Source organism: Anabas testudineus, chromosome 22 (genome assembly GCF_900324465.2).
Source record: "Anabas testudineus chromosome 22, fAnaTes1.2, whole genome shotgun sequence".
Taxonomy (NCBI): Eukaryota; Metazoa; Chordata; class Actinopteri; order Anabantiformes; family Anabantidae; genus Anabas; species Anabas testudineus.
In genome coordinates, this window is record NC_046630.1 from 14,832 (window position 1) to 27,864 (window position 13,033).

A 13,033-nucleotide genomic window follows, 5' to 3' on the forward strand; every position below is an offset into this window, starting at 1 on the left:
GTTACCTAAGTTTGATCTGCTCGTGTCGTCAACGCGTTCATGTTCGTGTGCTTGTGTAAAGCATGTTTGGGGCCTTACAGGGTGAACTACTAGTAAGTATGGCCACATTTTGTTACCAGTTCCTAATTAATTGCCAAACCTAATTAGGACAGGTGTCTTCATAAAATTGACATTTTCTGTATTATTTGAAGAACAATTTGCTTTACTTTTTTCATGATTTAAGAAAATATTTTGATTTCTTCCTTGTAATCTTAAAATTTAAAGAAAACTTTTGTTGTTGAGATGACAGTTCCTGTAAATGTGAGATAATGTTTTGTTGGCAGATAAATATCTTTTTCTACAAATATGGAGATATTTCCCCTCTATATTTAAGGGTGAGATCAGCATCTCATTTTTGAGATAATGGTTTTGAAATTTGCAGTTTAACTTAATGACAGTCTCCTATATCATAATTAAAAGGAAACATTTCTTCGATGTGTCTGAAATCGGCTCTAAGATCTTTGTCTCAGTTTTGTTAAAAGACATACAGTGTCCAGTTCATTAGAAACACTTGTGTCTACTAACTAAGTCTAATCCAGCTGAAGTGAAGGCGACGGTAATCAGTTTGTATCAGTGATGTTAAACAACTGTCAGACAGTTCAACTGTGACACACAGACTAAATCACTGAATTTAACACCTGTAGAAACAAGAACTGAACATTATCTTCCTGAAGGATGATGTCTTAACCTTGTGTTCCCTATAAATTTACCACTGTTTATCTCAGCACTCCAGGGGAAATAAAACAGTTTCTCTTCTTATGAACCAGTACCACAGTCCAGTATAATAACCTAGAGCAAAATCAGTGTGTCATCGTGTTTCTGACAGATGGGAAACAGATTCTTCCACTGGCCTACAGGTACATGACACACCACACCTGCCGCTGGTGGCATCAGACTTTATTTATAAAAATACAAACAAACTGGGGGGCGGGGGGGTCAGAATAACAGGAAGTGACTTCATTGGGGGTGGGGCATCACTCAATTCCTTCCTGTTTGTCCTTGATGGCAACTCTAAATCGTTCCTCCAGCAGAGATAGTTCACTGATCAGGTCGGTGATGGCGTTGGTAAACGCTTCCTGTCAACAGAAGTGGGACAGGTGAATTACCCGAGGGCTGTAGTGAGGGGGGTGTGTGTGTGTGTGTGTGTTACCCGAGGGCTGTAGTCAGGTGTGTGTGTGTGTGTGTGTTACCCGAGGGCTGTAGTCAGGTGTGTGTGTGTGTGTGTGTGTTACCCGAGGGCTGTAGTCAGGTGTGTGTGTGTTACCCGAGGGCTGTAGTCAGGTGTGTGTGTGTGTGTGTTACCCGAGGGCTGTAGTCAGGTGTGTGTGTGTTACCCGAGGGCTGTAGTCAGGTGTGTGTGTGTGTGTGTGTGTGTGTGTTACCCGAGGGCTGTAGTCAGGTGTGTGTGTGTGTGTGTGTTACCTGAGGGCTGTAGGCAGGTGTGTGTGTGTGTGTGTGTTACCTGAGGGCTGTAGGCAGGTGTGTGTGTGTGTGTGTGTTACCTGAGGGCTGTAGGCAGGTGTGTGTGTGTGTGTGTTACCTGAGGGCTGTAGTCCGGTGTGGTCTGGACTCTGATGACAATCTTGTGCTCCAGAGGATGAGGAACTTTATAACCAGCAAACAGAACCTGGGGATCCTTCAACAGCTGACTGACAAACACAAACACACCAGGTGTTGATCAGGTGATTCTATTGATCAAATCTGTTTAGAAACAGCTGAAGAGTAAAAACGTCAGTGTGTAAATATAACAGCAGCAGCTGATTGGAGATTTATTTTCAGGTGTATAATTCTAATGAGATATTCATTAGAGCTAAATCTGAGATGTTCTCTTTTCGTCTTTAAATTTCCAAATAAAAATAATTATTTATTTTATTTTATTTTAATTATTTTATTTTATTTATTTATTTTATTATTTATTTTATAACCCTAATCTGTCGACTGAGATTTTTTAGTTCATTTAGTTTGTAGAAAATAATTTTTAGACAGGGTGACATTTACTGTTCATCAGTTCAGTTTTCCGTAAATCTCATCTTTCTTAAATGTAACTAGTCTGACAAACAGTTTTTAGTAAAATGCATTAAGAGCATTAATCTCATCTAAAGCTGCAGAACGACAGTTCTGTTTAGGTGCTAGCTAACTAGCTATGCTAACTGAGCTAGCTGTGCGTGTTAGCCGCTTACGCTCGGATGATGTTACCCAGCGTGTGGTCCTCCTTGTTTAAGGTGAACAAGCAGGCGTTGGGGACTTTAGTATCTTTACTGATGCTGATCTTTTTCTCTCCCTCAAACAACAGGAACGACTCGAAAGCTGGAGGCGCGTTCATCTTCCCGGTTTCAGCCCAAACAACACCGGGTACTGACCGGAAACTATCCTTTAAAGTAAGACGGTAACTTCCGGCTTCTTCTTCTTCTTCTTCTTCTTCTTCTTCTTCTTCTCTGGGGTTTTAAGGCAGCCGGCATCCAAAAATGTCGCATTGCTGCCATCTGTAGGAAAGCTATTATATTTCGTTTTTAGGAAGTTGAAGACTCTGCGTCTATCCAAGCCTCTACTATTTAAAATATGACTTAAATCAGTCGCCTGTAAGCCTCTCCTCCTGAAGTCCTCCATCATGACCCCTCTCTTGACAATTTAATATCGATGTCTACGTGTTCTTGATTAAAACCTTGCTTGGCTAACTTATCAACTTTCTCATTTTCAGTTATGCCTGCATGAGCAGGTGTCCACACAAATCTAATGTCCAAACCCTGACTTACTGCTTCTGAATATAATGGCAGCAGTGTTAACCGCAGGTCCAGCCTGTTCTTAGATGAACGGGATCTAATGCTGTACAGGACAGAAGCAGAATCACTGCATATTAACACCTGACCTGGCTTAATTTGCTTTATCCATTCCAATACAATGGCATACATTTCCACTGAATATACACTTAAATCATTCAATGTTCTTTTGAATATGTCCCTTCTATAACTCAGCACTGTAACTGCAGCAGAGATAGTTCACTGATCAGGTCGGTGATGGCGTTGGTAAACGCTTCCTGTCAACAGAAGTGGGACAGGTGAATTACCCGAGGGCTGTAGTGAGGGGTGTGTGTGTGTGTGTGTGTGTTACCCGAGGGCTGTAGTCAGGTGTGTGTGTGTATGTGTGTGTGTTACCCGAGGGCTGTAGTCAGGTGTGTGTGTGTTATCCGAGGGCTGTAGTCAGGTGTGTGTGTGTGTGTGTGTGTTACCCGAGGGCTGTAGTCTGTTGTGTGTGTGTGTGTTACCTGAGGGCTGTAGTCAGGTGTGTGTGTGTTATCCGAGGGCTGTAGTCAGGTGTGTGTGTGTGTGTGTGTGTTACCCGAGGGCTGTAGTCAGTTGTGTGTGTGTGTGTTACCTGAGGGCTGTAGTCAGTTGTGTGTGTGTGTGTGTGTGTTACCTGAGGGCTGTAGTCAGGTGTTTGTGTGTGTGTGTGTTACCTGAGGGCTGTAGTCCGGTGTGGTCTGGACTCTGATGACAGTTCCGTCAGTCCTGGGATCCTTAGATCCATCCATATATACATGGGTGAACCCAGGGTATCGCTGTTCCACATGCTCATGAAACTCGATCATTAGATCCCCAGTGTTCCTTTCCTGTTTAATCCTTAATACTTCCAAATCTACAACTGGACTCTCCAACCTCCATAGTGGAATCACATGCCAAATCACAGCTGGACAAAAAAAAAACCCTCTCCAGGACTTCCATCTCTCTTGCTGCCTCATCTCCCACCGTCCAAAACTCTCTTTATTCATGTCCCTTCTCTCCCAACAGTCCTCCAAAACCTCTTTTGTGGGGTAGTCCCCCATATACCCTTTTAAACTTAACCAGTAATTAACTACGAGCTGCTTTCTCCTTTCACCCATGTATATATGGATGGATCTAAGGATCCCAGGACTGACGGAACTGTCATCAGAGTCCAGACCACACCGGACTACAGCCTTCAGGTAACACACACACAGTGGCATTTCCCCTATTTCCACCTGCACAGCACACACAGGGGATTGTTGGCTTACACACCGGTGTAGAGTTTCGCCACCTAGCGCATTGGAGCAAGAACCAGACTCAGACTGGAACATGTCATTGGAGTTAAAGGAGCAGCACGAGGCTGGTTTAAATCATATCTGTGACATAGATTCTAGTTTGTTGTACATGTTAATGATGAGTCTTCCATGCACAAAAAAGTTAGCTACAGAGTTCCACAGGGTTAGTCAAACTTCAAGCTGCTTAAAAGACATAAAGGCCTGGATGTCCTCCAATTACCTTCTCTTAAATTCAGACAAGACAGAGGTTATTTTGTTTGGTCCTAAAAATCTCAGATTCAAGATTCAAGATTCAAAAAACTTTATTACCTACTCATTACCATTGTTCTCAAAACAAACAGAAAGAAAAGGAACCACAACCAGGAAAGATCCAACACCACATAAATACACAAACAGAAATACACAATAACATCAATACCGAAAAAATCAATATATATACAGAATACGTAAATAGATAAATGAAATTGGGTCAATATATTCACAGCAAGTTTATGACAGTTTCACTTCCCCCACCCCTTACAGAGGGGGGAGGAATTGTACAGATTGATTGCCACAGGTAGAAAGGATCTCCTGTGGCGCTCTGTGGAACATTTAATGTTAATAAATCTTTGGCTGAACGTGCTCCTCTGTCCAACACACTGTGCAGTGGGTGGGATGGGTAGTCCAAGATTGAGAGGAGTTTGGACAGCATCCTCCTTTCAGCCACAACATGTAGAGGGTCCAGCTCCACCCCCAGAACAGAGCCAGCCCTCCTGATCAGCTTATTTAGTCTGTTAGTGTCTGCCACCTTCATGCTGCTGCCCCAGCAGACCACAGCATAAAAGATGACACTGGAACCACAGACTCATAAAACATCCGCAGCATGGTGCTGCAGACGTTGAAGGACCTGAGTCTCCTCAGGAAGTACATCCAGCTCTGAGCCTTTCTGTACAATGCTGATGAGTTTTTGGTCCAGTCCAGTGTGTTGTCCAAGTACACTCCCAGGTATTTGTACTCGGACACGACCTCCACCTCCTCCCCCTGTATAGAGAGAGGGATGACAGGACTCCCAGATTTCCTGAAGTCCATCACCAGCTCCTTTGTTTTGTTGATGTTCAGTTGCAGATGATTAAGTCCACACCAGTCAACAAAACTGTCCACCACTCCACGGTACTCCGTGACATCTCCACTCTTAATACATCCTACAACTGCAGAGTCATCAGAAAACTTCTGAAGATGACAGGACTCTGAGTTGTACCTGAAGTCTGAGGTATACAGGGTGAAGAGGAATGGAGACAGAACTGTCCCCTGTGGAGCACCTGTGCTACAGACCACAGTGTCAGACACACAGTTCTGCAGGCGGACGTACTGTGGCCGGTTGGTGAGGTAGTCCATGATCCAGGAAATCAGGGGAGTGTTGACCTGCATTTTTTTAAATTTCTCTCCCAGCAGTGCAGGACGGATGGTGTTGAATGCACTGGAGAAATCAAAAAACATTATCCTCACTAAGCCCCCAGGCTTGTCCAGGTGGGTGTAGGTGTGATGGAGAAGGTGTATGATGGCGTCAGCCACTCCAATATGGGGTTGGTAAGCAAACTGGAGGGGGTCAAGTGAGGGTTTGACCAGAGGTCGGGGGGACTCCAGGATCAGCCTCTCAAAAGCCTTCATAATATGTGATGTCAGAGCCACTGGTCTGTAGTCATTGAGGACTCTGGGACGTGGCGTCTTATTCACTGGAACAAGGCACGACTTTTTCCACCCTAGAGGAACTCTCTCAAGGTGCAGGCTGAGGTTGAAGATGTGTTGGAGAACAACACAGAGCTGAGGAGCACAGGCTTTCAGCACCCTTGGACTGACTCCATCAGGACCTGCAGCCTTTGTGGGGTGAAGCCTGTGCAGCTCTCTTCTCACCTGCTCAGCTGAGATTGTTTGGGTGGTGGCTGAGTCGTGTGGGGGAGGGACTGAGGAGCAGTTAGTGAACTGAAGTGGGCTCTGTGACTCAGCCTGGAATCGATTGAAAAAATGATTCAATTCATTGGCTCGGTCCACAGTCCCCACAGTCTCCTGTGACACTATGTCTAATCACATTCTCACCCTTGATGACTTAGTATTGGCCTCAAATAACACCGTAAGAAATCTTAGCATTATCTTTGACCAGAATATCTCCTTTAGTTGGCCGCTGTAACCCACAGGGAGGAAAATGAACTTCGGACGGAACTTTTCTCCGTTTGAAGACATCTGTGAAGCTAATTACAGGACACACTTTAGTCACATGTCCCCGTGGTCAAATTATTTAACATCTTTCTAGGGGTACCATCATTTTTGTCGAGGCCAGTTTAATTTACCTCTGTTAAAAACCTCTGTTAAGCCACAATTCAAAAGCAAAGTCTGATTTTCACAAGTTATTTTGTGACTGTGTGTTTTGTGACTTTTTCTCCTGGTCCAGGAGAGTCTATTCAACAACTTTGGTGACGCTCACATATTTAGTCACATTTCCTTCATAACTGACAAATAGAATGAGAAGAATAGTAAAAATGTCCTGATGAAATATTCAGTTCTAGATTACATTTTCATTTTGTCATTTGGCAGATGCTCTTATCCAAAGTGACTTACAAGTGAGTAACAAGGCAAGCAAAAACATCTAAGTCAAGGAGAAAAACATCAAAGCAAGATGATTGGAGACAGAATCCATAAAACTCCTACCTAAACCTAAAAATCCTCATTTCCATCATTGGCTCTTGTTTCCAGTGGGAGGCAGAGGAGCTGCCATCAGCTGCTCTACTTCTACTATCAGTCCACTAGATGGAGGCATGAAGCTGCAGCCCAGCACACACAGGATTCAAGATTCAATTCAAGAACGTTATTAATCCAGAGGGAAATGCTTTTGCCTCCTTAGTCGTTCTCAACACAGACAGAAAGAAAGAAAAGAGGGTCCAGCTCTACACCTAGAACAGAGCCAGCCCACCTTGTAGTTTGTTCAGCCTGTTGGTGTCTGCCACCTTCATGTTGCTGCCCTACTAGACCACAGCATAGGATGATGGACCAACATTTCCAGTCAGTGACACATAGAAGCACTAAGATGCACTGATTTGATCAGACACAAGTACTCCGTCTACAACGTCCCTGGAGAAAATAACTTGATCTAACAAGCTACAGCTGATTTCACACACACACAACTAGACTGAAGTTAGTTCAGCTCAAAGTGAACAACACAGCAACAGTCACTCAGCTCACTGACGTTAGTGTTTCTAACAACAGTCACCCTGGTTCATTGCAGTGCTTTTATGAGCATTTGATATATTTTCTTTCAAAACTCTGAATAAATCTCTGGCCTCAAATCCTCCTCCTGCCTCCTGCCAGTCTGGACAATCTGAAAACCTGAATCTGTGGGAAATAACAACCAGTGGAGGATTTGGAGCCAGACTAGATCCTGGTGTAGAGAGCAAAGAACGACCCAACTCTTCTTTTTCTGAGGAAGGACTGAGCCTTATTTACCCAACAACCCCAGAATGTGAAACTAAAGGTCTGTCTAGCATTTAAGCTGTTGTACATCTAGTGATGAGCTGAGAAGATTCAGCATTTCTCCTTGTTCTCTTTCTTCTTCTGCTGCTGACACTGTAGCTCAGTTATTACCTCCACAGGATGTTATTTAGAGCAAGAGCCCTTTATATTTTAGTGTACAATAATTGATCCCTGAAGGGCTGTACAGACTGGACTGACTTCTCTCCTTAGTGCTAGCTTAACTACTTACATAGTAAGTTGTTAAGCTAGCAAGCTAGAGTAGTAGTTAGTAAGCTAGATGCAGGTGAAACCTACAGCAAACAGACAAGTGAAGTCCTAGGGTTAAACAAAGTTATTTAATGCATAACGTGCATGTAACAAATTCAATTTAATTCAATTTATGTGAATAGCGCCAAATCACAACAGAAGTCATCTCAAGGTACTTTACATATGGTCATATGTAAAGTACCTTGAGATGACTTTTCAGGTGCGGAGTGGCACCTGAAAAGTTGAGCGGTCCGTTTCCGCTTCTTGGAGGACGCGCGTGTTTTTTTTTTTTTTTTTTTTTTTTTTTTTTTTTTTTTCGTCTGAGAGCAACAGCGGGATTTTTAAACTCTACACAACATTTCTTCTACATTTCTACAACTCAGGTACGTTAAAGATGACTAATATTCAGCTTGTTCAGTGTGTGGAGTGCAGGATGTTTAGACCGTCTTCCTCCGTCGTTAGCGACAATTTTACCTGTGACAGGTGTGTGTTAGTTAACACACGTTAGAGGAGCGCATCCAGACTTTAGAGAGGGTTAGAGAGAGTGAGAGTAGTCTTATTTCTTTAGAAGACAGTCTGGGTGCCGCTTTAAAGCTTTTGAATGTCTTTATAGTAACATAACAAGTATAGATACAAATATAAAGTCTGCTCAGCCGATCCCGCTAATTATCATTTACAGACCCCCAGGGCCCTACTCTGAATTTCTTTGTGAATTTGCAGATTTCCTTTCTAACCTAGTTGTTTCTGTAGACAAAGCGTTAATTGCTGGAGATTTTAATATTCACTTTGAGAATCCAGAAGACCCTCTGAGAACAGCATTTATGTCCATATTGGACTCGCTAGGAGTAGATCAGTGTGTAGTAGGACCCACTAATAAAGCGGGTCACACCTTAGATTTAATAATATCCTTCGGTTTAAGTATAAGAAATTTACTTACGCTCCCACTGTCTGAAGTTATCTCAGACCACTATCTTGTTTCAACTACAGTGTGTCATATTAACAATGTATACTCAGCACCGCGCTATCGCATTAAACGTACATTTACATCAACTACCGCACAGAGCTTTATTAGTAATCTTCCAGAGTTATCAACTTTGACTGGATCACCGTCTGACACCACAGAACTAGACCAGGCGACTGAATATCTAGAGTCGTCGTTCCGTTATACCTTAGATAAAGTAGCTCCAGTTAAAAGAAAAGTCATCAGAGATAAGAAACTTGCTCCTTGGTATAACGATGACACGCGCGCCTTAAAACAGACTACTCGAAAGTTAGAACGTAAATGGCGCCAAACTAAACTGTTAGTATTCCAGATAGCGTGGAAGGAGAACATCCTGAACTATAAAAAAGCTCTTAGTGCAGCTAGATCAACGTATCTCTCCACTCTCATAGAAAACAACAAAAACAACCCTAGATTTTTATTTAATACAGTAGCCAAATTAACTAGAAAGAAAACTACTGCAGATATCTCCACAACAACGTTGTGCAGTAGTGAGGACTTCATGAACTTTTTCAATAACAAAATTGTAAATATAAGGCAGAAAATTCAAGCTTTAAAACCAGACAATTTAGTTGACGCAGGTGACGAGCTAACCTCAGCAGATCAGTACCTAGATTACTTTACTCCTCTTGAAGAGAATGAACTAATTTCACTCATCTCTTCTGCAAAATCTTCAACCTGTACATTAGACCCTATACCGACACACTTTCTAAAACAGATAGTGCCAGAAATAATAGAACCCCTGCTGACAATCATAAATTCCTCACTCAGCTGTGGGTATGTCCCAAAGTGTTTTAAATTAGCAGTTATTAAACCGCTAATCAAGAAACCTGATCTCGACCCTTGTCAGCTGTCAAATTACAGGCCGATATCAAACCTCCCCTTTATCTCAAAGATTCTCGAAAAGATAGTAGCTGGGCAGCTATCCTCGTATCTTCATAGAAATAACATACATGAACTCTATCAGTCAGGATTTAGGCCTCATCACAGCACAGAGACGGCCCTTGTTAAAGTAGTAAATGACCTCCTATTGGCCTCTGATCAGGGTAGTGTCTCTATGCTTGTGCTACTCGATCTCAGTGCAGCTTTCGACACTATTGACCATAGCATTCTCCTTCACAGACTCGAAAATGTTGTTGGAATTAAGGGAACGGCCCTCTCCTGGCTTAGGTCCTATTTGACTGATCGTTATCAGTATGTAGATCTAAATGGCGATTACTCCACATGCTCTCCAGTGGAGTTTGGTGTTCCACAGGGTTCAGTTTTAGGCCCCCTGCTTTTTTCCCTCTACATGCTTCCTCTGGGCAACATTATCCGTAAACATGGTATTAACTTTCATTGTTATGCTGACGACACACAGTTATATGTTTCATCAAAACCAGATGAGATCAAACTGCTTAATAAAGTTGAGCAATGTGTAAAGGATATACGAGACTGGATGCTAATTAACTTCCTTCTGCTAAATCCTGATAAGACAGAAGTACTAGTTATAGGATCATCTGCAGCTAGAAGCAAGATGTTAGACCACACCGTAACTCTAGATGGCCTTTCCGTTACATCTAGTGCAACAGTCAAAGACCTTGGTGTAATTCTAGATTCCAGTCTTTCATTTGAAGCTCATGTAGATAATGTCACCAGGACAGCTTTCTTTCACCTCAGAAATATTGCCAAGATAAGGAATATTTTGTCACTAAATGATGCAGAAAAATTAGTCCATGCTTTCATCACCTCTAGGTTGGACTACTGTAATGCCTTACTGTCTGGCTGTTCAGCCAGGTGCATAAACAAGCTTCAGTTAGTTCAGAATGCAGCAGCGAGAGTCCTCACTCGAACCAGAAGATACGATCACATCACGCCCATCTTATCTACACTTCATTGGCTCCCCGTGAAATTTCGCATTGATTTTAAAATACTACTTTTGACATTTAAAGCATTAAATGGTCTTGCGCCGCATTATCTAAGTGAACTGCTAGTGTCTTATGATCCACCACGCCTACTTCGCTCAAAGGATGCTGGCTGCCTGTCAGTACCTCGTATCCTAAAAACTACAGCTGGGGGCAGAGCTTTTTCTTACAAAGCCCCAAAGTTATGGAATAGCCTTCCAAATAGCGTTCGGGACTCAGACACAGTCTCAGTGTTTAAGTCTAGGCTGAAAACCTACCTATTTAGTCAAGCATTTGAGTAAATAGATCTGGGAAGGACTCATGGACGTAGAGCATTATGGTGAACTGGTATGTTTAGATGCTGTCTTCCCAACTCTCACTGATCACTCGGGTTTGTTGATGGTGAAGTGTTTGGTTGCTCTACATCCCAGTGCGCCCTCATGTCTGTGTTTTCTTCTGAACCCACCCTTTTAGTTAGGCTGTCATAATTAGTCCTGCCGGAGTCCCTGCTGCACTACACTAAATATACATTCACCTCAAACTTTATCTGACTGTGAATACAACTAACTGCAATCTCTCCTCTTCTCTCTCTTTCCCTCTCCCTCTCTCTTTTCCCTCTTCCTGTCTCTCTGTCGAGCTACACGTCATTCCACCCTTTGCCCTCTGGACCTGTCTAACTCGTCCTGATGCCCAACTTCTGGCTGGAGATCTCGTCGCCTGGATCCACCGTTTGCCCTTTGGGATGCGTTTGGAGACTGGATTGGTCACAAGCTACTATGATGTCGGTCCCGGCCTCGGCGGACGTCGGAAGCTGTTTCTTGGAGGTCTCGACTCAACGCTCGATAGTCAAGGAATGGAACAAGTCTGCCTGCAATAACTAACTGGACTCCATATTAACTTAAAAGACTTTAACTGTTATACTGGACTGCCTGCTGCCTACACAGCATGTAATCACCCATATGAGGATGGGTTCCCTGTTGAGTCTGGTTCCTCTCAAGGTTTCTTCCTGTTGCCTTCTCAGGGAGTTTTTCCTTGCCACTGTCGCCCTCGGCTTGCTCATCAGGGACAATCACATTATTATGACTCATACACATACACTGTTCATGTACTGTTCTTTGGTTGTGTAAAGCTGCTTTGTGACAATGTCAATTGTAAAAAGCGCTCTACAAATAAATTGAATTAACACCTTCACTACTTGAAGCTGGGTTAATCACCACAGAGGGGATTGGGATCTTTTCTTGTAGACCACAAAACGCACTTAGCTTTCACATCAAGAACGTTTCTCTCCAAATGACAAAAACAAGTGTATGGACAAATAAGTCATTTTTGTTGTGAAGCATATCTAACAGTTAAAAGTTGTGTAGTTGTTGCTTTGTTTCCATAATGTTACTGAATGTTATGTCTGAAACACACAAAGCGAAAATCTATTGTGACAAAAATAGACGCCAACAAAAGTGAAGAGATTTGGAAATCACAGCAATTAACTTTTGCCTAAACTGCAGTTACAGTGAAATACACAACAAGATCTGCACCTGGAACTAACAATGGCGTTAAAAAGGCCAATGCCACAACTTTAGGAATGGTACAGTATGTAGGCCAGCTCTGTGCATGAAGAGGCTGTAGAGGGCCATTTCCCTGAGTTCCAGCATGCCGGCATAAAGCTTTGCTAAAGGAACTCCTGAGTTTTGTCATCTAACGGTCACTTAAGTTGTTGGCTATGATTTTTCTGAACCAATGTAGATGTGAAAGCCATTGTCAAGGAAACTATTTTTTAAAACAAATAACTTCTTTAAAACTACTCCAAACCTGTTCCAAACCTTCCAAGGACCTGCAGCGCTCTCTTTTTTTTTTTTTTTTAAACGTAATGACCTATTTGTTCATTTACTATATTAATCCCCACTAGTAAATTCTTGTGGACAGGCATGTCTAAGTCATGTCTAAGTCATGTCTAAGCATACTTCACCATGAGGAACCAGGAGTTGAACCGCTGACCCTGCGGTTCATGGACAACTACTAATCCAGCTGAAGCACAGCTACTCCAGTACTCCACACAACTGTACTTTTAAGCTCAACAAAGATACTTGGTTTGTGTATTTACAATCATTTTACAGTTGAATACATTGATAGGCTGATGACGAACATTTGCCCTTTTAGGGTAAAAGACACGGATGATTCTTCTACTTTTTGAAAATGACAATTTATCACGGTTTTGATGCTCATGATCCCTGGGTTTGATTGGGAGTGAGTTGTGTAGTGAGTAATTTTTAGCGATGGCGCCGGTTCAGCTGAAGGGGTTTTCCCTTTCTTAAG

General features: G+C 42.6%; 1 protein-coding gene across 1 annotated transcript; it reads right to left on the reverse strand.

Annotated features, from left to right (window-relative positions):
• Positions 1 to 927: 927 nt before the first annotated feature.
• Positions 928 to 2,438, reverse strand: LOC113148321 (DNA-directed RNA polymerase II subunit RPB11-a). The gene is made up of 3 exons (XM_026339984.1): positions 2,220 to 2,438; positions 1,580 to 1,688; positions 928 to 1,115 (listed from the first exon to the last, which is right to left on the reverse strand). Exons 1-3 carry the CDS (start codon positions 2,360 to 2,362, stop codon positions 1,014 to 1,016), a joined length of 354 nt encoding a protein of 117 aa, XP_026195769.1. The 5' UTR covers positions 2,363 to 2,438; the 3' UTR covers positions 928 to 1,013.
• Between the last annotated feature and the right edge of the window lie 10,595 nt (positions 2,439 to 13,033).

What these genes read in the sequence shown, in the direction of transcription:
- LOC113148321 (XM_026339984.1), bottom strand. Translation starts at nt 2,362, where the DNA reads ATGAACGCGCCTCCAGCTTTCGAGTCGTTCCTGTTGTTTGAGGGAGAG. An exon ending in CTGGGTAACATCATCCGAGC is followed by an intron (nt 1,689 to 2,219) that starts GTAAGCGGCTAA and finishes TGTGTTTGTCAG; the next exon opens with TCAGCTGTTGAAGGATCCCC. An exon ending in CACCGGACTACAGCCCTCAG is followed by an intron (nt 1,116 to 1,579) that starts GTAACACACACA and finishes TTCTGTTGACAG; the next exon opens with GAAGCGTTTACCAACGCCAT.